Below are 24,224 nucleotides of genomic sequence, written 5' to 3'. Positions count from 1 at the left end.
AGTCTTAGCATTCTTTTCTATAAATTTCTATAAATTTGAAGCTCTGTTTCAAATTTTGGGACATTCATGCTACCGAACTTCCATGTTTCTTGATTAATGACCAAAGGCCTCATAGGCCAATGATTTCTCGGCAGTGATTCCCAGGCTCTAACTATTCCCACTTTAAAAGTCACTGGTTGCAGAGGGCCTTAGTTGCTAATTTTGTGGAAGTCTAAAGTCAGTGACCTTATGAGTGAAACATTTTTCTAAACTTTGTCTTCTTTTATGAGTTCAAATGGAGAGTCAAGTCTTAATTCCCAGTGAGAATCACAAGGATGTGACAACACACTGAGCCCAAGGCTTTAGAACTTGAGAACATTTCTCTGTGACCATTTCTTGAGCCTGATTCTCTGTTTATTGCCACACTCTCTTCTTTACCGAACCTTCTTTTCCTCCTATTCCATTAATCAAAATGTAGTCTAAAGAGAATCTTCTCTGATTCACTGATTCTAGGGAATTATGGCAGAGACCATTGTCCCAAGTTGTTATTCTCCCTCTCTTCTTTCAATAGTAGAATCGCAGATTTAACAAAAAATATTTTTAATTGAGATATAATTCGCATATCATAAAATTCATCATTTTGAAGTATACCATTCAATGTTTTTTTTTTAATGCATTCACAAGGCTGTATGATCGTCACTACTAACTCCAGATTATTCCATCACCCCAGAATAAACCCCACACCTAGCAGTTCCTCCCCATTCCCTCCTCCCCCTTGCCTCCCTGGCTACTGTTCACCCACTTCCAGTCTCTGCTGATTTCTCTATTATGGACATTCCATGTAGTTGGAGTCGTATGACACGTGGCTTTTTGTGTCTGGTTTCTCTTATTTAGCATATTGTTTTCAAGATTTAACCACATTGCACTTCACTCTTTTTTTTTTATTGCCAGATAATAATAATAGTGTTCCATTGCATGGCTATACCATAATACCATATTTTATTTACCCATCTGTAGTTGACGGACATTTGGGTTGTTTCCCACTGTTTGGCTGTTATGAATAATGCTGCTACAAACCTCCATGTACAAGTTTTTCCGCAGACAGATGTTTTTAGTCTCTTGGGTGGACACTAGGAGGACCTTGCTGGGTCATGTGATGACTTTATGTTTCACAATTTGAAGAGCTGCTCAACTGTTTTCCACACTGATTGCTCCATTGTACGTTCCCATCAGCAGAATATGAGGAGAAACCTTGGTTTTTAACTGGGCATACGGAGCCTAGAAAAAGGTCGACTTTGCAGCTTTCCTTGCAGTTAGGTACAGCCATACTACAATTAAGTCCTGGCTTGTGGGATGCGATGTGAGCAGAAGTGGTATGTGGGTGGAAACATGTCCTCTGTTGCTCTGTCCAACCTGCTAGTTGGAAAGCTGACTTAGTGACAGGAGAGCCAGCAGCCATCCTGGATCATGGGATGGGACCGTGGGATGACTTTGGGAAGGGAAGCTGGAACAAGGTTGGGAGGAATCTGGAGGCCGTACTAGGCCTGGACTGACCACCTGTGGACTTCTTAAATACGGAAGAGAGAACTTCCATTGTGTTTCACACGCTATTATTTTTTTCTCTGATTAGTTACAGGCAAATCGAACCTTAACTGATGCCATTACTGAATTCCTTCAGTCACTGAGCAAATTATCACTGAAAGCCAATTGAATGTCAGGTTCTGAGCTTGGAGTTAAAGAAATAAAGATGCATGAAGTGAACTTGTAATTTAGGGTCTCACAGTTAAGTGGAGAGAGAGGCAGGTAAATAAATAAGATGATGGGACAAGTGCTACTAAAAGCGTGTACCAAGTCTCATGGGCAGATGGAGGAAAGAGGATGCAGAATCGGCATAAGGCAACTCAGAGAAGGTCTTCGTTTAGCCTACAGGCCCACATTGGCGTTTCCAAATTCCAGAAATCAGAATTCCTGGGAAATCTCAGAAATTCCTAATATCATAAGCTATTCCTAACATATTCCCGGTATTATAGGCTCTTTCCTCACTATTGTGGCTACCCACAATTGTTCAACACATAAGAAAAATTAAGTCGGGTGGTATTTATGAAGAACCATCGCCTCTAGTCATTATACAAACACTGGGAGCCAGCAGGGAATGTTCCTGGGTGATACTTGAGTAACGTATCACTGATCTCCTCTAACAAGGCTAACAGCACTCCACTGCAGCTTGTGTCAACATTGTCAATTCTAGGATGCACTTCCTCTTCCAGGATTTGTTATTTCTTGGAACGCTGCTCAAAAGATTCATATACAGTATACTATACGTATAAACTTACTAATATTTATTTTCCTTCCAAGGATGATGCAGCAGCGGACAGAGAGACAGACAGACATGGCACCAGCTCCGAGCAAGATGGACTGAAGAGTGGCAGTCACTCTTCTGGCCCATGCTCCTCTCCCGATTCCCAGAAATGTCAACGGTAGCCTTCTACCACGTGCTCCCTTGTGGCCCGTGCCTCTCCTAACAGCATGCTCATCTCTCTCTCTCTTTTTATTTTAATGTTTATTTATTTTTGAGAGAGAGAGAGAGAGAGAGAGAGAGAGAGAGAGAGAGAGAGAGAAAGAGAGCAAGCAGGGGAGGGGCAAAGAGAGAGAGACACACACAGAATCCGAAGCAGGCTCCAGGCTCCGAGCTGTCAGCACAGAGTCCAACACAGGGCTCAAACTCACCGACCACAAGATCATGAGCTGAGCCAAAGTCAGACACCTATCCGACTGAGCCACCCAGGCGCCCCAACCCTCGCAATAGTTTAATAGGGACAGACACTTTTACATGAGACATTTAAAATTGTTCTCACGTTTGCATAAAAATTCCTCTTACATAGTTTTTCAAGGATTATCTGTTGAAAAGGAGGATACTTGGCTTCAGAATTTAAATGAGAGGCATAATTATGACAGTAAAATAAGTGGGAGACAGTGTTTAATATTGAGCCGTCTATATTTAATGATTAGTTGAACTAATGAAAATGAATTAACACTTTGCAAATGTGTTGTATTCCCAGAGTTTGTTTTGTAACTCAATTGGTTTGAATTTGGGATGCATTCTCCCATAGAAACAATGTTATAAATGATACTTAAGGGTCAACAAATCCCGCTAAGGTTGTTTACCCATAATGTAGCAATAAAATGTAAGAAAGTAATGGCACTGTGTAAGAATGCTTAAACATTTTTGAATACAGGTGTTTGAGGAAAAGTGACTTTAATTAGGAGAGAGAGGAGATGGCACATGAAAAATAGCGTAGTGATTCCCAAAGGGATTTCTGAGCCCTTTCAAGGATCATGGAGAGCATTGTGACTTTTTTAACACCTATTTTCATATTAAAATATATGCATTTCTGGGGAGCCTGGGTGGCTAAGTCAGTTAAGCTTCCAACTTCGGCTCAGGTCATGATCTCACAGCTTGTGGGTTCAAACCCCTCATTAGGCTCTGTGCTGACAGTTTAGAGCCTGGAGCCGCCTTCAGATTCTGTGTCTCCCTCTCTCTCTGCCCCTCCCCCACTCACGCTATGTCTCTCTCAAAAATAAACAAACATTAAAAAATTAAAATGTATGCATTTCTTTCTCCTGGTACAATCTTATACTATTCTTATCATCAGCAGGATCATTATCGTTTGCCTGGTAGGCAATTGATAACTGTTTTGTTTTCAATTGGCCGGAAGGGTAGAAACAACGCAAGATGGAAGGCTGGGGGAAATTTCTCTTAAGTAACTGGAGGGGCGCCTGGGTGGCTCAGTCGGTTAAGCGGCCAACTTCGGCTCAGGTCATGATCTCGAGGTCCGTGAGTTCGAGCCCCGCATCAGGCTCTGTGCTGACAGCTCAGAGTCTGGAGCCTGCTTTGGATTGTGTCTCCCTCTCTCTGCCCCTCCCTGCTCACATTCTGTCTCTGTCTCTCAAAAATAAACATTTAAAAAATTAAAAAATATCCACATGGGAGGTGCCTGGGTGGCTCAGTCGGTTGAGCATCCGACTTTGGCTCAGGTCATGATCTTGCAGTCTGTGAGTTCGAGCCCCGTGTCAGGTTCTGTGCTGACAGCTAGGAGCCTGGAGCCTGTTTCAGATTCTGTGTCTCCCTCTCTCTGACCCTCCCCCGTTCATGTTCTGTCTCTGTTTCAAAAATAAATAAACGTTTAAAAAAAATTTTTAAAAAATTGGAAGAGTTGTAAGAGATGAACATGTCATAAACAGCAAACAAGTATTTACCACATGTATCAGTATTCAGATTTAAAAAAAAAAGATGATGTGCTATGCTCTTGAGAGGTTTTCTATTTACACAGGGAGTGAGATCTACACGGAGAAAGAAAAAGCACCACCTGGTAAGACGCCTTGGGTGTCAGTGAAGGAGAGGGCTGTTCAGAGTAGGGAGTGATCTTTGGGGCCAGGGAGGAGGAAAGAAGAGCTTGAATCTGGCCTCTGGAAGAGGATTTCAGTCAAGAGAGGGCTGGGAGAGCGCACGAGGTGAAATTAACTGAATGGTACTTGACAGAAAATATAGGGAAAGGAAGAGACATGGTTTGAACATGATACCTAAGGAGAAAGAATACGGTGGGGAAACGGATGCTGGATGATTTCCCCCAAGGAAGCTGTACAACGGCTCAGGAAAAGTTGGTGCTGGCTAGAGCCAACTAGGAACAATGGCCTTAAAGTCTCCAAGGGACCAGGCACGCCATCAGAATTTCACGTGTTTGCAACTCAGGTTGTGCCTTAATATACCTAGGTGTTTCTATAGCATTTGTATAATTTTATCATACCCTGCCTGTTGTTTCTGGTAATGCGTTCTATTAGACAAACCCCACTGATAAAGAACTTCTGAAACCCTTGCCTTTGGGATAAGAAGACACCCAAGTTCCGTTTGCCAGGACTCCCCATTGCTCCCCACTGCTTCTGCCTCTTCTTTCAATACCTTTCATTGTTGGACCCTGACCAAATCACTCATTCTCTGGGGCCCGCTTTCTTACCTCCAAATGAGAATCGAACTATATTACCTATCCCTTCCAAGTCTAAAAACTAGATTATGAAATTTTCCAAAATGACAAATGGCTACTTCTGAAAAACACAGATGATTCCGTTATCCATTTTCTTCTCTAGAATTAGGTGACTCTGCGCTCAGAGCTGCTACGGGGCCAGTGGGATTTATCTAGAAAAAAGTGGCGTGGCAAGCGTAGGTTTTTTTCCCTCCAGTAAAAAAGCGGCGAGAGTCGCCGCGGCAAAAATCTGTTCGCTCCTATCTCCTTCGATTCAAGAGTCTTCTGGGCAACCACAAGTAGATAAAACCCTATCGTTCCGCTCTCGAGGTGTCGTTTGGGGCGCTAACGACACGGACCAGCGTTAAGCATCCGGCTCCCTAACCGCAGACCTTAACACCCGCGGCCAGCACTCAGCAGCCGGACCCGCGCGAGGCTCTGCGGCTTCCCGTTGAGGCGCGGTGCGGCGGAAGCGGGGCAGCCACACTTCCGGTGGCTCACCCATGCGCTCGCCACACTTCCTGTTGATTCAGCCCCGCCGAGGGTTGGGCTGGGAGGAGGGCCGACGGGTGGGCGGGAGGCTGCGGGGGTGGCGGCCTGTGGCCAGGCGTGGGCGCGCGCGGGGCCGCGGCGGGCACGGAGCGTCGGCCTCGTCGCTTCAGTCCCGAGCACCCTCGGCGGCCGCGCCTCCCGCCCTGCGTCCTCCGGTCCGGCTCCGCGCCACCATGCCCGCGGTGGACAAGCTCCTGCTGGAGGAGGCGTTGCAGGACAGCCCCCAGGTACCTCCCGCCGCTCCGGTCACCTCGCCCGGGGGCCGGAGGCCGGGGAGGCCCCTCGAGCCCCGGGATGAAGGCCTGGAGCACGCGGGGTGGGCCGGCCGGCCGGGAGGGGGCACCCCTCAGGCGGGGCTGGAGAACCCGGGAGAGCACCCCACGGCCGGAGTCTTTGTGGCGCGACCCCTTCCCAAAGTCAGCTGAAACTGACGCTGCCCGGCCTAAACTCCGGCTCCCCCGCTTCGCTGAGCGCCTCGGGCAGATAATTTAACCTTTTTGTGCTGCAGTTTTGTCATCTGTAACCCAGGGGTAATAATTGTATCCGCCTGGTAGAGTTGTCAGAATTAAGTAAGGGAAAGCCTGTCAGGTTGTTAGCGGGCAACGTCTGGTAGAAAAGAAGTAGTCAATCTTAGTTATTATTATCCCCGCTACTACCGCTGATGGGATAGGTCCTGGTGGATTTAGGGCCAAGATGGGAGGCAGAGAGCCCAGATCTCTTTCTCAGCGGTACCCTCCGGCACAGTTTTCCCATTTGTCAAGAGAAAATGACAGCACCTGCCCTATTTGTGGCACGGGGGAACTTCATTAGCACGCTCGAGATGGAAGTTAAGTCCTTTGAGCTCTGCAGATGAAAGGGGCTGCGTAAATATGGCAGATGAGCGCAGAATGACATTAGTTTATAATCCAATGGGCTTCTCTTCAGGGAACTTTTGTTCCCCATTAGCATTTCCCCAGCTTCATATCCGCTCTCCTGGTTCTGAGTTGTTTAAAGAAGTCTCTTTATGCCCAGGTGTCTCAACTCTTGAAAAATTCTTATATTAACCTGTCTTCCTTCTCTTTTCGGTTCCTTTCCTGTTTCTTCTTAGCGGATTGAACTCCTGGTTCAATGACCTTTTGATGGACTTAGCTACACCCACTCTGCATCTTGCCAGTTCAGAATAAGTAGTAAAAGGGCTACGTGCTTAGTTTTCTTCTGCCCGCCCCCCCCCCTTTTTTTTGATCTTTAGGTAGGCAAGTGAGAAACTTGATCAAACTGTGACTTTTTTTTTTGTTTTTAATTGGCATCCGCTGGTCTGATTGACTTTTCAAAGGGCTCTTTGAAGGCTTCAGACTGGTGGCATTTTAATGGGACCAAAGCTCTTTGGAGAAGTCATTTTGTGCATCCTCACACATAGTGTGAGATGTGAAGATAATAAGGTAGAATTTAGGATTTCCATTTGCTTTGTAGTTGGAGAAACTGAGTGCAAAGATCTCTTGCTTTCGTAACTGATCATGGTGATGGGCTGAGCCAGGTCAGAGAGGTTGTACTAACCGATTCTCCATGTTGCTGGTAAGTCACATGCTGCATTTTTGCCTCTCGCATAAGTGAACAGGCCCAATTTCTGAGTCGTTTACAGGGTTTGCTCAGCAGTGAGGCAAGCAAGTCAGGAAACCTGGGTCCTGATTCTTGCTCTCCCACTGACTCGTCGTGTGACTGGGGCATGTCAGCCATCTCCACCCTGTGATTGAGTCCGTTTTCTCATCTGCAGAATGAGGGACCTGGAGCAGATGACCTCTAAGGGGCTTTCGAAGCTTAAAATTCTATCATAGTGCATGGTTTATAACTTTGAGCTTGTTATGTGAAAGAGGAGGTTGTGTGGCATTGCCCTTCCTATGTGATGTTCCTCTTCACGTGGGGAAGTTGCTACTGCCTTTGGGAGTTGGGTGTAACCCTGCTGGGGTCCTTCACGAGGTTGTTCGGTGGCAGCTAACGTTCAAGAAGGTCTTTGATACTCATCAGAATATATTTATTTAGCAGTCTTAAGGGGGCATGTGCCTAAAGCGGCCTTTCTTCCAAGGAGGCTCATAGATTTGGAACTGGAGAGAAGCTAATCAGAGTCCTTCATTTTATGTGTGCAGAGGAAAAACAGTAACAAATCCCTATGTGACGCATGCATTTTGTGTGCTAGGCACCATTCTAAATCCTTCACCTGTATTAGTTCACTTCATGTTCCCGACAGTCTTTTGAAGTAGTAGGCTTCCTATTAAAAGTACCAAGGAGCAGAGAAGTTAAATAACTGGCCCCAGATTATACACGCTGCAGCGGCCGAGCCAGGATTGGAACCAGGGAGTCCGAGTATATTGTTCAAGTTGACCCAGCTACCTGGCACCTGGATTTTCTGTCATCGGTGACCTAAAATGTTTTTCCGCTGAAAGGAAAAGGTCCTGAGAAACCATCTATCGTTTGTTTGTTCTAGTTTTCTAAAGAGTAGTTATGAGGGTTGCCACAGCAGCCTGCGCAGGATTGATTAGTGAACACAAAAGCTTTTGTATTTGAACTCAGTGACCCAAGAAGAGCTGAATAGCAGTTGACCTCCCTTAGACACATCTATTCATTTCCTCCTTTTTAGTTCTGCGGGGTGTATTGTAAGACCCCGTCTGTGCACACACACGTTAGTTCTGGTTACATCTGATATGTGAGATGCACAGTGTTTTAGGGACTGACATACTTGTCTCCATGGCCGGTTACGAGCCTCTGCTCCTTGCCAGGCTCTGCTAGATGCCGGGAATATAGTGACATGGTGAGAATGCCTGCCCGCCACTGGTGCACAGTCTGTTCCGGGAGACAGATAAGGACTGATGCGGGCAGCTGCAGCCCCCAGGGGCTTACTGTCTTTTGCGTGATAGCGCGCTTTTGAGATAAGGTGCAGACAAAGGCACTATTGCTCGCTGCTTTCTTGATTTTTGTTTGTTTGTTTCCTTTGCCCTTGGCATAACTGAAGCCCAGAGAAATTAAAGACTTAGTTCTGAGCTTATGCAGTGAGTGGCCCAACTGGGAACGGCCGTCCTTGACCAAGCCAGGCTTTTCTTTCCTCAAGCAAGATGCCTCAAAACAGCCTGTGGTTATGTCTTCTTTGTGAAGAACAATGCATGTATTTTACAATCAGAGTTATTAAGGCTGTGCCGTTATATAATCAGATACCACTCTGGAGAGTCAACCATGTCTGGGACTCTTTTATTAGGGAACAGCCAGTTTCTTTAAGAGGGAGGGGTGATGTGGAGCTGAGGCTGTATCCTTGGGGTGTCTGGTTTGGTTTTTCTGGCTGGACATACTCTTAAGAGTGCAGAGTAGTAGAGAAGGGATGGGATTGAAATCCTGATTCTGCGACTGTTACGTTATGCAGGTTACTCAACCTCTCTGAGCTTGTGTTTCGACATGTGTAAAATTAGAATAAAAGTAATTACTTAATGGGATTCTTATGAAGAATAAATAACGTGCTAAAGTTATTTATGCCTGCTTGTCATAGTCACGCCATAAATGATTGCTGTTATCTTTATAAGTGACATGCACCATCGTCTTTCAGACTTTTAAGTAGAGTCTTTGATGTCTGATGTACCTGTGCCTGGTGCTTGGTCTCCTTCCTTATGACTAAGAACAGTCCTGTTGTTCCAAATATAAATTTAAGCAGATATGGAGCTGATAATGTGGATATCAAAACAGTGCCTAAGATAGCTGGGTGTATTTTTCAGCTGTGACCATGACCTAGTTAAATTAGAAAGACTGGATTTTTCTTGCCAGTGCTAATGGGGGTCATGGTAAACATGTCCAGAGTGTCAGGAAACAAAACAAAACTCTTCTGATACAAGTCTTCGGCAGTTATTGTAGGTGAGAGCGTGGTAGTAGGATGACCAAAGGGAAGCCAGCTCCAGGCAGGAAGGACTTGGGCTGTGGACCACAGAGCATGCCCACTGGTAGAGCTCAGCCTGCTGGGTGACAGGTACAGCCTCCTGCGGTGGAGGAAGCATGGCCATCGGTGCCAGACAAACCTGGATTTACATCCCAGCCCTGCTGCTTCCCCATCACGGGAGGTTGAGCAAGTTTCTTGACCTTGATGAGCCTTAGTTTTATCGTCTGTGAAAGGGGTTACGTATCCATGGTACCTGTCTCCTAAAGTTGTTGGAAGGATTCAGTGAAATAACAAATATTTAATGCCCACCACAGTGTCTCACACCTAGGAGGTACAGAGTAAAGGAGTTTTCGGTTTTTTTCCTGTTCTCTTTGTGGAGGACATTTACACAAGCTTTCTCTTTTCATCTTACCTATCATTTTCCACTCAATTTTATTCCTAAGAGTTTTGAAAACAAGGAGTAGGACTTGACTAAATGGATATTTGTAGTATTTTAAAAAATTAAATATCCTCAATCCAGTTGTATCATTCTTCTCAATATCCTAGACATGGCGGGTACAACGAAGAAAGATACCAGGATCATAATAGACATGGGTGAGTTCCTACAGCATTGACACCATGACTACAAAAAGGGGAAAAGGTCCTTCACTCTTAGATAACATTTATCGATAACCATTGCCGTGGTGTTAAAGTGAAATCACACACAGACCCGCGCTCCTTTCCTTTCCGAGTCTCCCAGAGGCTTCGTCTGTAGCTGCTCTCGGTACCTTCAGCAAACTCTGCTCTCAGTTAACAAAATGAAATCCTACGTGTAAAGCCTTTATTATCTTTAGTAAGTAATCAGCGCTCATTATCGTCATAATCAGTGTCATCTGCTGTCACTATAGGTCACACAGTAGTAGGCACTTTATGTATATTCATGATCTCAGTAACCCTGCAAATTAGTGTCAGAGCTTGAATTTGGACTCAGCACTGACATGGTCCCCCAAGGTGCTCCCAGGTCCTTTGAGAGGTGCAGCAGGCTATAAGCTCCTGGAGAACATAGAGTCGATTCTAATCACCTTTGAATCCCAGTTCCCAGCACAATGTTTTGTCAGATATTAGATGAAGGCAGAGACGCATGCATCAATGAATGAATGCAGTCTTTTTTTATTTTCCAAAATAAAAATTATATTTATTTAATTTTAAGTTTTATTTATTTATTTTGAGAGAGAGAGCATGAGCAGGGGAGGGGGGAGAGCGAGAGAGAGAGAAAGAGAGAATCTCAAGCAGGCTGTGTGCTGTCAGCGTGGAGCCTGATGTGGGGCTTGAACTCACCAACCTTGAGATCATGACCTGAGCTGAAACCAAGAGTTGGATGCTTAACTGACTGAGCCACCCAGGCGCCCCTGAAAGAAAGTATATTTTAAGAAGACAGAATGAAGAGTTCTAACCCAGTGTTTTTCACCTACTGGTTGACATCCATGAGTCAATTATGAGATCCAGTGAATCACAATCATGATTTTTGTTTACAAATGGAATAGAAGAAATCAGCGCATATGCGTACTAATGACGAACATTGGTAAAATGTGTTGCGCACCATCGTTTTTCATTTTAAAAAGTTTGATGGACTCTGCTTTAGCACGCGAATTACACACTGTAGGAACTCTGATATTTTGCTGTCATTGAGAGCTTTTTAAAAACCTATCCGACATCTTCCTTATTGCCTCTGGTCCCTCTGTTTAAAAGGACTGATAGTAAAGAGAGTATACTGGTCTCAGAGCAGGTATTTTTAGCCTTAAAGGCCTCAGGCAAAGCCAGGACAAGTGTGTGTTACTGTGAAGTGTACCAGAGTTTGTGGAACAAGATCAAGGGTAGACTGAACCACCCAAACGCCCAGGTAATTGAGGGTGCTTGGAGGCCGGTTATTGCTCTCTTACCTGAGCTGAGAAAAAGAAGGAATTGAAATTCATTTTGCAGGGAAATAATGAGCCTTAAGAGGGTATTCTTTGTAACGTGCTTTGATACCATCTTATTAAAAGCATTTCTGTAACTCACTGTTCGTTCTGTGCCTCATGAGTTATTCTCAGAGATTCCATTATCCCTGGCATAATATTTTAAATTCCCACTGCGCTGGACACAGTAAGTAAAGTCCCCTGAGTAGATATAGTCACTTATGTGACACCTTGATACTTCTTTAGATGCCATCAATATGTAAATATTTCTTCAGAGTTCGCCATGTGCCGGGCTCTGTGCATAAGAACGATAGGAAATACCTTTCATCTGGTGACATTGTTCAGCTGCTCCAGGGCACTGAGTGGTTTAGTCTTCGTAAAGGGAACTGAGTTCACGTTCTTGTTAAGTTGCTGTCTCGGTGTTGTGCCCAGATCTGCTGGTGGACCCAGGGTAGGTCTGGAAATTTCCTGGCTATGAGTTTTAAATTGGTTAAAAAGACGACAAAAGACATGAAAATTGACCATAGTGTCTGAAGAGGAAAGAATGACACACTCCTGCAAGATGTCCAAGACTGCAGAAAACCAGACAGATGGCTAGCTGTTGGGGTGGTACACTGCTGGGCATCCACACCCCAGGTAAACACGCAGGCCTGACGTTGTGTTCAGTTTATGGGCTGGAAAGGAGAGGCTGCCTTTTTACCTCTTTTTTTTTTTTAATTTTTTTTATTTAATTGCATAGACTCTCCTGATGCTTAGGTAGGGGCTAAGTTGAAACAGTAATAGTGCTGGAGTCTTAACTCTTTAAAAATTGGCTTTCCTTCTCTGGCCTCGACACTCGAATTATATTGTTTGTCCCTGCGTTGTAGTCTGAAGGATTAGAAAAGCAGTTCTAATGCCTTTTTTTTAAACATTTATTTATTTTTGAGAGAGCATGAGAGGGGGAAGAGCAGAGAGAGGGGACCCAGAACCTGAAGCAGGCTCCAGGCTCTGAGCTGTCAGCACAGGGGCTTGAGCCTGCGAACCTCGTGATCATGACCTGAGCTGAAGTCAGAGGCTTAACCAACTGAGCCACCCAAGCTCCCCTAGAAAAGCAGTTCAAAATTAAAGCTCCAGAAATCAACTCTTCCTACTATTAGCAGTAAAAGAATGAAGCCAGAGAATAGGCCCCTTCTCTCTCCACATTTCAGAGGTGTGTGTTTTCTACCTCCTTTGTAACTTTTCTACTTAGAAATAAAGTCGACTTCGTTTCTTCTTTTCTTGTAGACTCGCTCTTTACTGAGTGTTTTTGAAGAAGATGCTGGCACCCTCACGGATTATACCAACCAGCTGCTCCAGGCGATGCAGCGCGTCTACGGAGCCCAGGTATCCACAGCTGCGCCCTCACCTGGGCCGGGGGAGTAGGAGCCCTCTGCCCTCATCTTGAACTTCTCTCAGGAGGTTGAGGAATTTGAGTCAGAACAACACCGTTTAAAATTTGGAAATAAAATCAGAATTGCTTCCGTTCACTTTCAAAAACCGAGGGCGATCTGTTTTCATTGCTTAAGAAAGAGGGTAATTTTCCTGTGACTAGTAAAACCAGTAGAGAAGGACCATGTCACTGGTTTTAGTTTTGTTTTTTGTTTGTTTTTTTTTTTTAAATTCAGCCCCACAGGGAAACATTTGAATCTCCTCTTCCTACTTGTGAATGCGGGAGGTCAGTATTCTGAGACATGCTCTTTGTCTTTCTCCTAAATGGGAGTCTTAGATGTCAGTGCAGGCGGCTAGAGAGGCTCTTTTCAAGTGCTTCCTCTGAAAAGACTTGAGTCACACTTGTGAAACTGTTGGGCGGCTTCTTTGTTTTGAGGAACAGATCTCTCTGACTTGCAAAACAACGCAAAATAAATTGCTGAGTAGCAAAAGTGAATCTTTTCAAGATCAAGAAGTGTCCATGTATGTTACTTTCTCAGGGAAGGCTTGCGAATTGCTTAAAATGTTCAGTGTCACACATCAAAATATGGCAGCTGATGCTTTTGATTATTGATTCCTTGCTGACTTAAATCTGTGTGTGTTAATGTTTCTTTTTCTCACTAATGACCTCTAAAGAAATGCCACATTCAGTATATAATATGTATACATTAATAATAGTGTATAGTCAGTTATTATTATATAGCTCTTAACATTCATATATGATGATTTGTTATTGTCATTGTTTTATTAGTGCTTGCCATCAAGTTGCTTACATTTGGGGTGGAGGACAGAGAAAACAATTATCTAAGAGTGTTTGCACCACTAGGAAAGGAGGTCACCTAACCCTGAGGAATTGTGCTCAGCACCCAAAGAGAGGATGATGGTGGTCGTTGACATTGACTGAACATTTCAGGACTTTTACATGGATATTTCATTTAAATTCCCCAGCAACTCTGTGAGATGGGCATTATTGTCATTGTCCTCATTTTATAGTTTAGGAGACTGAAGGATTCCAACGACCAGGACCATGACCAAGTGCACCCTGTTTATACGTGGCAGAGCAAGTCCGCCTGAAGCCAGAGCCCAAACTCTCAGCCACTGAGCATGGGGTGGCCTGAACTAGAAAGTGGCAGTAGAAGTGGAAAGAAGCAGATGAAATTCAGAGGTGTTTAGGAGGCGGGTTGGTGATTGATTGGATGTGAAGGGGTCAGATGTGTAAAGGATGAGTCAGGAATGATGTCCAGGTCTTTGACTTGAACAACAGGGTGGATGGGTGGGAGCACAGAGGAAGAGATGGAAGGGGTGTGTGTGTGTGGCAGGAATGACAGGGATGCCGGTCATAATTCTCTCTTGAAAGGCTGATTTGGGATGTCCAAAGTGGAGAAAGAGTTTGTTGAAAGTTCAGATCTAGAGTTCAGGCTGGAGATACAGAGTTGCAAACTAGACTGTATTATCCAAGTGCAACTTAATTGGAACTAATTATAAAACCCAAACAAATCATGTGCTTTTGTGTGATTTTACTTATTTGGCTGAGACATTCAGAAACTGGGGACGTATTATTTTGATTTTTTTAAACCCTACTTATTTATATTGTATGTTTTTATATTTTTCTCTACATAGTCAAAATTTAAGAAAATAGGATTTTTTTTTAAGTTTATTTCTGACAGAGAGAGAGAGAGAGAGAGAGAGAGTGAGCATGAGTGAGGGAGGAGCAGAGAGAGGGAGACACAGAATCCAAAGCAGGCTCCAGGCTCTGAGCTGTCAACACAGAGCCCGATGCGGGGCTCGAACTCGTGAACTGCGAGATCATGACCTGAGCTAAAGTCGGACGCTTAACCGACTGAGCCACCCAGGCACCTCCAAAAATAGGATTTTTTTTTTTAACTGGACTTAACACCTGAACTTGCTGTTCAGTAATTTGAATATCATCATTAAATGATTTACCTCTTGTAAAGGTTCAGGATCCCGAAGACTTAGGGACTGTGTCTCTGTCACTTCAAGAGTCTCTGTTCTGCCTTTCCACGTCTGTCAGAGTCATTTACTTGGAGATGTCCAAATGCTTTCTTTACGTGTTTTTTCTTTTGAGCCAGAAAACTACATTTTGCCAAAATTAAGTGGGTCGTACATTCCAAGAGTCTGTACACTGGCTTTTAATTCACACCACATGATCAGCACACGGGTCCTCTACCGGCCAGAAACCCTTCCTCCTGCCTCGGCATTTCCTGCAGCAGAGGCTCGCGGGAACGGCCGGTCAGTGGTGCCAAACTCAGCGACAGAGCCTAGCAGCGGCCGTCAGCATCCAGATCGTTTGGGTCAGCGTCAGTTGGTTTCCAGGTCTATTTGAACTCTTAGGTGTTTTGTTTTGTTTCTTTTTAATTAAAAAAAAGAACTTTTCTGACCCTTTGATCAGTTTGTGTGTGTGTGTGTATACACATGTGGATGATGTGTGTGTGTATAGTAATAACCTGTTTTCATTTAACTTTTTCCCCGAGTTGTGTTTTGTTTATTTAACATTATTCCTTACATATTTTATACCTAGACATGGCAGATTAAATTAATAGGGTTTTATAATCTTTTTAACAACACAGGCACTTAGCAAGATGTTTTTTATTATATTTTTAAAAACCAGATTTATGCAGCTGATAAAAGATAAATGTTTATGAGAGATACTTTGAATCAGACCAGTTGGTAAATTTCTGTATTCTGCTAGGAGGAATGCCCTTGGACCTCAGTTTCAGAAAGAGGAAGAGTGAGAAAAACTAGAGGAAAGTTATGTGAACAGTTTTGCTGATTGTAGCTGCTTTGGGGAAAATGTTGAATTTTGACTTAAGCGGTAGAATGAAGCCATGGTCTCTGAGCTGTTCTCAGCCGTTTACACGAGTCCCTGAAGTCACGTCTGGTCTCTTAACTGTCAGACGTGCCTTTGCACATTGTGAGAACTAAGGACCTCATTGTGAGTCATTTGAGTGAAGGAAGCAGCACTAACACAGCAGAGATGGGTTACTTAAAAACATGTGCTGTCCTGCAAATTGTTGGCTAACTACATTGAAAGTCTCCATAATGTCTGAATACATGCTCATGTACACGTACTCGGTCAATCTCAAATTTTGCATTTAATACATTTGGTATACAGAATAACATATACAATCAAATAGATCTGCCATAATTTTGTCTCTTTCTTGGAGAGGTTAAAAATTTTTAAATCTTTGGGGTGCCAGGGTGGCTCAGTCGTTGTTTGACTCTTGATTTCAGCTCAGGTCAGGATCCCACGGTTCGTGAGATCGAGCCCCGAGTTGGACTCTGCACTGACAATACGGACCCTGCTTGGGATTCTCCCTCCCTCTCTCTTTGCCTCCCCCCACAAAAATACAAAACAAAATAGTAAGCTATTAAGTTTTGGGGGAATTAAAAGATTTTGGGCTGCATGGTGCAGGGTCGATCCCTCTAACCCCTCCGTTGTTCAAGGGTCCAGAGTATAGAGATATCAAGTTAAGCAACCTAATGTACCTACTGGGAAACAAAATGAGAGGAGTGGACTTCCAGGAGTGTGAGCTTGTAATAGGGATGGGGATGGATTTGGAAGGCAGGTAGGGTCAGAGCTGCGTATTTTAGTAATAGAAATAAATAGTAGTCTCCATTTGTTGGGCACATAAACATACCACACACTAGGCTAAGCATTTCCTTTGTAGAGTCTCATTTAGCTTTCACAAGAAAGGAGCTACTCTAGCATATGTTTGCAGATCAGTTTATGTGGCTTGCCTAATGTCACAGTGGCACAACTGGAATTTGCACTCGGGTCTTTGACTCCAAAACCGGCACTCTCACTCTGAACCACTGCACTGGACTCTTTGGACGTACCGGTCTCCGGAAGTGGTGGCAGAGGCTAAGGAAGTAGGAGCGTTCAGAGGTTGTTCTTGTCATCGTAGAATAACCCCCACTCTAGAACAGCCGAACCGCTTTGTAGCACGGTGGTCCCCCTTCAGCTGCGGGCTCACTTTCTGAACAGTTTACCTGCGGTCATCGGCAGTCTGGAAGCAAGCGCTCCTCCTCCCGACACTTCACCACAAGGTCACTGGTAGCCTAGTGCTACATCGTTCGCCTCACTTCATCTCCCCTCGTAGGCATCTTATCATCTCACACCACCACAAGGAGGGTGAGTACAGCACGAGGTATTTTGAGAGAGAGAGAGAGAGAGACCACATTCACGTAGCTTTTATTACAGTATACAGTTGACCCTTGAACAATGCAGGGGCTGGGGCGCTGACCCCACACCGTTGAAAATCCTCATGTAACTTTTGACTCCTCCCAGATTTAACTAATAGCCTTCTGTTGACCAGAAGCCTTTCAGTAACATAAAGAGTCGACTAACACATATTTTGTATGTTGTATGTATCGGATATTGTATGCTTACAATAAAATAATCTAGAGAAAAGAAGATGTTAAGAAAATCACGAGGAGAAAGTACATTTACAGCTCTGTATATATTGAAAAAAATTCATGTAAGTTGACCTGCATAGTTCAAACCCATGTTTTTCAAGGGTCAGCTCTATTGTAATTTTTCCATTTTGCTATTAGGTATTGTTAATTTCTCACTGTGCCTAATTTATGTATTAAAGCTTTATCGTAAGTATGTACGTGTAGGAAAAAGCATGGCATATGTAGAGTTCATTGCTAGCCACTATTTCAGGCATCCACCGGGGGTCTGGAAGTGTGTCCCCCACGGAAAGGGGGGCCCCCTGTAAGTTAGAAGTGGGAGCCAATTCCTTGTTGGATTGGTCTTTATGCATAATTGTTTTTAGTCAGTGCGTAGCCCTGAAAAAGTCAAGTTGACGTGGATATGACAGGGACTGAGAAAAAATATGTATGTAGCTTAAGGTGTAAGGGAGCAGAGAGCCTGAGTGGTCTCTGAAAACAGCTTTGGAGACCTGGAATCCTGCACTTGATTTGCATGGAGGGCCTACAGCTTTCCCTCATGATGGCTTTGAAGGCTTTCTGATTGGGGTCAAAGATGATTCTGGGTGAGAGTCATTCACTTAGGTACAGGGGTTAAGTGTTTGGCCTTGGACTCAGCAGATCTGAGCTCCAGTGTTGGCCACTTGCTATGTGATGTTGGGCAGGTCACTTATTTGCCTGAATTTCCTTATCAGTTGACAGAGGCCGTAATAATGGCTGCCTCATCAAGTTGTTGTGAGGGTTAATAGAGTTTACCTGTGAAGTTAAGATCAGTTCCTGGCACGAAGGCCTCTGGGTGTTAATCATCTTTTTTTTTTTTTTTTTTTTAATTTTTATTTGTGAGAGAGAGTGAGAGAGCATGCGGGAGTTTGGGGGGTGGATCTCAAGCAAGTACCATGCTCAGCTCAGTACAGAGCCCAGTGTGGGGCTCCATCCCATGACTGAGAGATCCTGACCTGAGCTGAAATCAAGAGTCAGACACTTAACTGACTGAGCCACCCAGGCGCCCCTGGGTGTTCATCATCTTTTAAGTCTTATAATAATAGTACTTGAGATGGCACATTACCCTGGGACTCTTATTTGTGTTAAATTAGGAGCCTGGCCCTCTGATCCTGACTTTCTTAAAGGAGCAGTTTATACTTGCTTTCTTCCCTGTGTCACTTGATGCTTGATACTCACTCTTTAAGCCACCTGGGTCTGGCTCTTTAAGCCCTCTTCACCTTACAGTGGGGGCTGCTTAATGCCTTAATCATACCCTCTCCACCCTCAGGGCCCTGGGTAGCACCTGATTCTTTAACAACACCCCTCTTAAAGCAGTCTTTCTTTGGTTCCTGTGACAAGGCCCCCTCGGGTCCCCTCCTAGTTCTCTGCCTGTCCTTCTAGGTCTTTCTCCTTTCCCGGCACCCTGTTGCTGCCTACCCTTAAGTCTTGGTGTTCTCCAAAATCCCATTGGAACCCTTCTCTGCTTAGTCTCTATTTGGTTCCAGGGCTAAGATCACTTCAGCAAGCCTGGCCATCTCAGAATCTGTTTGTAGTCCTTGTCTCTGGGTCTTTATTGCAAAAACATTTGCCTATTGGTGCCGTGGGAGTGAGTGCTCAGCTCTTTCCTGATCCATCTTCCTGCATGTAGGGAGGTGTCTTCCCCCCTTCAGTCCCTCCTCTACCCTACAGCTAAATGAATCACTTCCAAACCTCCCTTCCCTCCCTGTCTTCAGATGTTTCCGTGGCTCCCTGTAACTGCAAGGTAGAGATTAAACTCCTCAGCAAGGTATGTGCAAAGCGCTTCATACTTCATGAACTGAGTATCAGCCTACTCTTCTAGGCTCATGTTTGGTTGTTCCAGATTATGCCAGACCCTCCACATGTCTTGAGACTTTGCTCTGCCGTTCCTGCTGCCAGGAATCCCCATCAAACCCTTGCCCTGACAAATAGCCTTTCTGGCTTTAGGACCTCACGTTCGAGGTCTCTGACACCTTTCCTTCCTTCCTTCCTTCCTTCCTTCCTTCCTTCCTTCCTTCCTTCCCTCCCTCCCTCCCTCCCTCCCTTCCTGGCCAAAGCACAGCAGCATGCCCGGATGCCCCATACGCTTGTTGGTCAGATTGCTTACGCTGTAGCGAGTGTGAAGTTTCCTTGACCCTCTGGACCGTGAGATCCCAGAGAGCAGATTCTACAGATTAACGTCCACATCCTCAGCAGGCACCCCTCACGGCCTGCCCCCCAACACAGCTTCCTGCCTCTGTTCCCCACGCTTCTCACTACTTCTGTGTGCGGCCCAGCTCGAGGGCTCCTGGACCCTGGCTTTGTGGTGAGCACCATGGTGACAGAGACTTCCCCCTACCGGCTTGCCAGCAGCATTGCTGAGATTGAAGCAAGTGCCTCCGTTGTGACTTTGACCCCAGTGGATTTCCTCTGCCCCTGCTCCCAGCCTGTCCCTTGCTAGTCACCGTGGGTGTGCCACCAGCAGAGGCCTTTGGGTGGCTTGGGATGACAGTTACAGTTCTGTAAGCACTCTGGGCCACTATGAGATAAACATTCCTTTGCTAAAAGCTTGGTTTTCCTTTTCTTTCAGGTTTGCTCACCACTGCTATTTTCTGCCTTGGCAGGAGCCATGGAAGTCCTATTTAATATAGGAGATGCTGTCAGTCATCAGTTTGTCAGGTTATCTTTTTTAAGGATTCTCATGGGGCATCAGATACCATAGATAATAGCCAGAGAGCGGTTCCAGAATGTCACAGAAATCTTACTCGTGGAACTCTATTTAGAGTCTAAATTCTAGGCCACCTCTGTTGCCGAACCACAGCTGGTCAAGTGTGGGATTAATGTTCCTATCCAAAGGCCCAACAGGGCTTGGAAATAGCATAGCGTTAAAAACTTGGGCTCTAGATTGCAGGTCTGCCAGACCTGAGTGGAATCTTTGCCTTGCCATTACTAGTTGTGATTTTAGAAAGTAATCCCCCTTTTTGAGCCTCTGTCTCCTCATTTGTAAGACGATAATGATAATAGTTCTTACCTCCCAGGTGCCTTATAAGGATTAAACGTGATACTGTTTGAAAAACGTTCAACAGCCCTCTCAAGGACCCAGAAAAGACTGAATGTTAGCAGCTGCCTCTATTATCGTCATTACTCATATTTACCCTGCACCCAAGCTCCAGTTTTGCAAGCCTTCTGCAGAGATAATGGTGTGGGTTTACCTTACAGGGTGTGGATTAATTGGCCGATGTTGACCAAGCATTTCATAAAACCTTTGTGTACGATAGATTAAGTGTGAGTAAGGTTAAAGTTGGTCTAGTTCAAAAGGTTTTTCATGTGATGTGCTCTGTACAGAAGTTCACTTCTTTTCGGGGCAGGTGACAGCCCATTTTGCACCTGTGCTTTGTTCCCGGTGAGATCGTACTGGCAGAACCGCACACATCTGAAAATACATGGCATTTTCGTAAGGTATTTCTAGGAGAGGCTCGGCAGAGCTCAGTCGTACACGGGAGTTCCAGAAAGCAGCGGCTGAGTGCTGTGCGTTGTGCCCCATCTCCCTGCTGTGTGGGTGGCCCACGGGCGCTCCCTGCCAGCCTGGGCAGTCTGACACTGGCAGCATTCAGGCAGGTTTTCCCACTACCCTCGGAGCATTTGCCACCGAGCTGTAGAGAGGTGAATTCAAGTAGTCCGTGGTTCCTGCTTGTTTGGAAGGCATGGAGGGTAGTTATCATGTCTGTTGACCGGTGTCTAAAGGATACAAGTATGGGGGAGTAATATTTTAGACTTAGTTAAAATAAAGAAAAGAATGACTTGAAGGAGTAGAAGATGTTCCTTGAATTGGAAATATTGTAGCTTAATGGAGAGTCTCCTGAAGGGTGGGTCTTTGGAGACATTTAACATCTAAAGCAGGATCGGCAATTCACACCCTTGGGCTGGCCTCCTATTTCTGTAAATAACTGTTTAAATTTTTTTTTAATGTGTCTTTTTTAGAGAGAGAAACAGGGTGTGAGTGGGGGAGGGGCAGAGAGAGAGGGAGGCACAGAATCAGAAGCAGGCTCCAGGCTCTGAGCTGTCAGCACAGAGCCTGACGTGGGGCTTGAATTCATGAACTGTGGGATCATGACCTGAGCCGAAGTTGGAGGCTTAACCCACTGAGCCACCCAGGCACCCCTGTAAATAACTGCTTAACTGAGGGAAGCCACACTCATTCATTTATGTCTTGTTTATGGCTGTGTTAGGATTACAACAGCAGAGTTGAATAGTCACAGCAGAGACCATATCTCACAAGCCAAAAATCATGTCTATCTGGCCCTTTATAGGAAGTTTGTCAACTCTAGGCTAAAGCATAGGCCTCAGCTCTTAGCAGGACTTGGGATCTTAGAGAGTGGTGTTTAAGAGTGTTGATTTTAGAATGGGACAGACCTGGGTTCACATCCCAGCCCTGCTGCTAACTAGCTGTGTGACCCTGGGCAAGTGTCTTAACCTTTCCGTTCCTCAGTTTCTTCATCTGTAAATTTGAGTTAAGAATCAGAACCTACCTTATAGGGTTGTCAGAATTAAATGAGGTAATGCGTGGAATCCACTTAGCGTGGCATCTGTCACAGATTAAATACTGTCAGTGTTAGTTGTTGTTGTTAGGATGATTCTGTGAATCTGCAAATCCCAGTGCACATGATGCTATCCCTAGGCAGATGCCAAAGTAGCTTGAGCAAATCGACCTTAAAGCCTCAGCTACTAACTCCAAGAGGAGGAGCAAGGGATTTTCTGATCTAAGAGGCTCTCAGCCCACAGAGTGGGCCAAGACCCGCGTTCCTGTGCACACTGACCTTCCAAACAGCACTGCTGAAGATGCTCAACAGGCAGTGTTTCATGGCTGATTGTTTCATGCCTGTCCAGTCAGTATTTTATTGCCCCCTCCCCATTTGTGATGTTTCCTTGTAGGGTTAGGAAGTATTTTCCCGACTTCCTGATTCCAAGTATTGCTTTAAGCTGGCGACTTAGAGGAGTCTTCTAACCTTGATTGTTCATTCATTCATTCATCACGCTTTCGTTGGGAGCCTGCCTTGTGCTGGGAGCTGTTGCGTGCCCCTCCCTAAGTGCAGGGCTTGGTGCTCGTGCAGGCGCTCACTTGCCTTGCTCTTGGCCACCAGCTCTGGATAGTTTTGAAAGGGATGGCATGCTGGTAGACTGCCAAAGCTGAGAACTTTTATTATATTTGTTTGATCTTATTCTGGGGAAGAAGAGAAGAGAGCCACGTTTCAGGGTCTGTTAATAACTGTTCCTTGAGGCCGATGAAGGAAGTCAAGGAACAGGTTGGCTAGTTGTCAGCAAAGGGGGCTGAAAAAAGTAGGATTAGGGCTCTGATGGGGCTTGCAAAGAAGAACCACGGTAAAGAAAATAAGCTCCTGCAGAGTTCAGGCCTTGCCTCTAAAGGAATAGCAAGCCCAGGGGAATTAGAAAGTAAGTGAAGGCTAAGGCTGAGGCTGGCCAGTGCCCTCCCCTCATTCTCTCCAGGTCAGACCCTGTGGCTCTGCCCCTCTGTTAGGAGGGAGTCCTGAATCTGAAGACAAGCTTTCACTGAGTTTTAGAAACGTAAGACATGCTTTCTGGGCTGAGTGCATCGATGGTGGGAGGCTAGTGGTGGAAAACTGCCCTGTTGCCAGAGGTTACAGCGATAAATCGGAGAAGAGGAAGATGAACAGTAGGGGCCAGTGAAAAATGGCACAAAACAGGCCTCCTGGGATGTCACAGCTGTGCTTCCATGTTACCATCCGGCACTACTGACCTAGTAGTCTTAAGTTCGCTGGATCTGATCATGTCACGGTGCTGTTGAAATACCCATTGCACGTAGAGTCGAGGCTAGCTCTGGACCGTAGGCCTGCGTGCCCTCACGCTGCCTGCACCCCAGCCTTGTCTTGCTCCCACTCCTGCACCCCTTGTTCCAGCTACTCTGCTCCGTAGCTCTTCAGACTGTGCATCTTCTCCCCATCCCGGTCCCTTCTGGAAAGCTGATTCCCATCGCTAGCTCCTAGTCTGTCTTCAGTGTCTGCTTAGAACCTCTCTTCCTCGGAGACCATCTGGGTCCTCTTGTTAGAGCCTCCTAACATGTCCGTGATTTCCTTTGCAGTTCTCATCATGCTTGTAACAATTTTTTGATGTGTGCTTCCTCAGTGAGAAGACCACGTCTTTGCTGGATATTGGGCACAATATAATTGTTTTTATACTGACTGACCAGAAGGAGCAGTAACTTGCAAATGGTTGGCGGGCAGGGGGAATGCAGGCTGTTTTAACCTTTTAATTTGCTTTGGTCTTGTTTTCCAAATAATTTCTGAACACGCTATTATTTTACAGACACAAACATACATTCTTTAAGGGATTCTCTGAGGTGACCTCTTTTTTTGGTCATCACTGAAATACATGTATTGGACAAATCTTACCTGCTTGTCTCTTCTCCCTGCAGAATGAGATGTGCCTGGCCACTCAACAGCTTTCTAAGCAGCTGCTGGCATATGAAAAACAGGTAACTTGGTGTTTATGTGGCATGTGATGTGGCGCTCAGGACTGTCATAAGTGGGGTTCTTTTAAGGAGTTCTCCAAAGGCGTCCTAGAGAGACCTTGATTTCCTTCTTTCTTTTTGTCCATAGTCCAGTCTTATTTATTTATTTTTTGTCTTGCCTTTTCCTTTCCACTGATAAATTCTAACTGGTGATCATCCCAAAGTATGATATTTTCTAATTAGCACAGAAGTAACCCACTGCCTTGAGAGTTTATAGTCTGAGGGGCTGCAAATGAATCAAATTCCAGGAAATAACCCAATACCAGGAAATAAACTCAAAGATGCCGTTACATCCAGACAGGAGAAGGGTGGTGACCAACAAAGCAGCAGTCAGGGAGGGGCGATTAAGTTCATCGCTGAGGTAGGACAAGGCGAGTGCACCGCTTTTCTGCGCGTGGACGCTTTGACGTGCACTTGGGAGGAGAGTG

At 45.1% G+C, this 24,224-nt stretch overlaps 1 protein-coding gene across 4 annotated transcripts in view; it reads left to right on the top strand.

Moving 5' to 3' along the window:
- Positions 1-5,574: 5,574 nt before the first annotated feature.
- The window catches only part of APPL2 (adaptor protein, phosphotyrosine interacting with PH domain and leucine zipper 2), a 54,320-nt gene continuing 35,670 nt past the window's right edge, over positions 5,575-24,224 (top strand). The window contains exons 1-3 of one of the 4 annotated variants that reach the window (XM_023257396.2): positions 5,575-5,776; positions 12,636-12,734; positions 23,701-23,760. In XM_023257396.2, coding sequence (XP_023113164.1) covers positions 5,723-5,776; positions 12,636-12,734; positions 23,701-23,760 — 213 coding nt within the window. In that variant the 5' untranslated portion in view covers positions 5,575-5,722. Of the gene's footprint in view, positions 5,777-7,076; positions 7,101-12,635; positions 12,735-23,700; positions 23,761-24,224 lie in introns of those variants that run through there. The other 3 variants (XM_023257394.2, XM_045062261.1, XM_023257395.2) reach the window with 3 other exon arrangements.

This window comes from Felis catus, chromosome B4, assembly GCF_018350175.1.
Source record: "Felis catus isolate Fca126 chromosome B4, F.catus_Fca126_mat1.0, whole genome shotgun sequence".
NCBI lineage: Eukaryota > Metazoa > Chordata > Mammalia > Carnivora > Felidae > Felis > Felis catus.
Note: the sequence above shows the minus strand (reverse complement) of the source record. Positions and strands in the feature narration are given on the sequence as shown.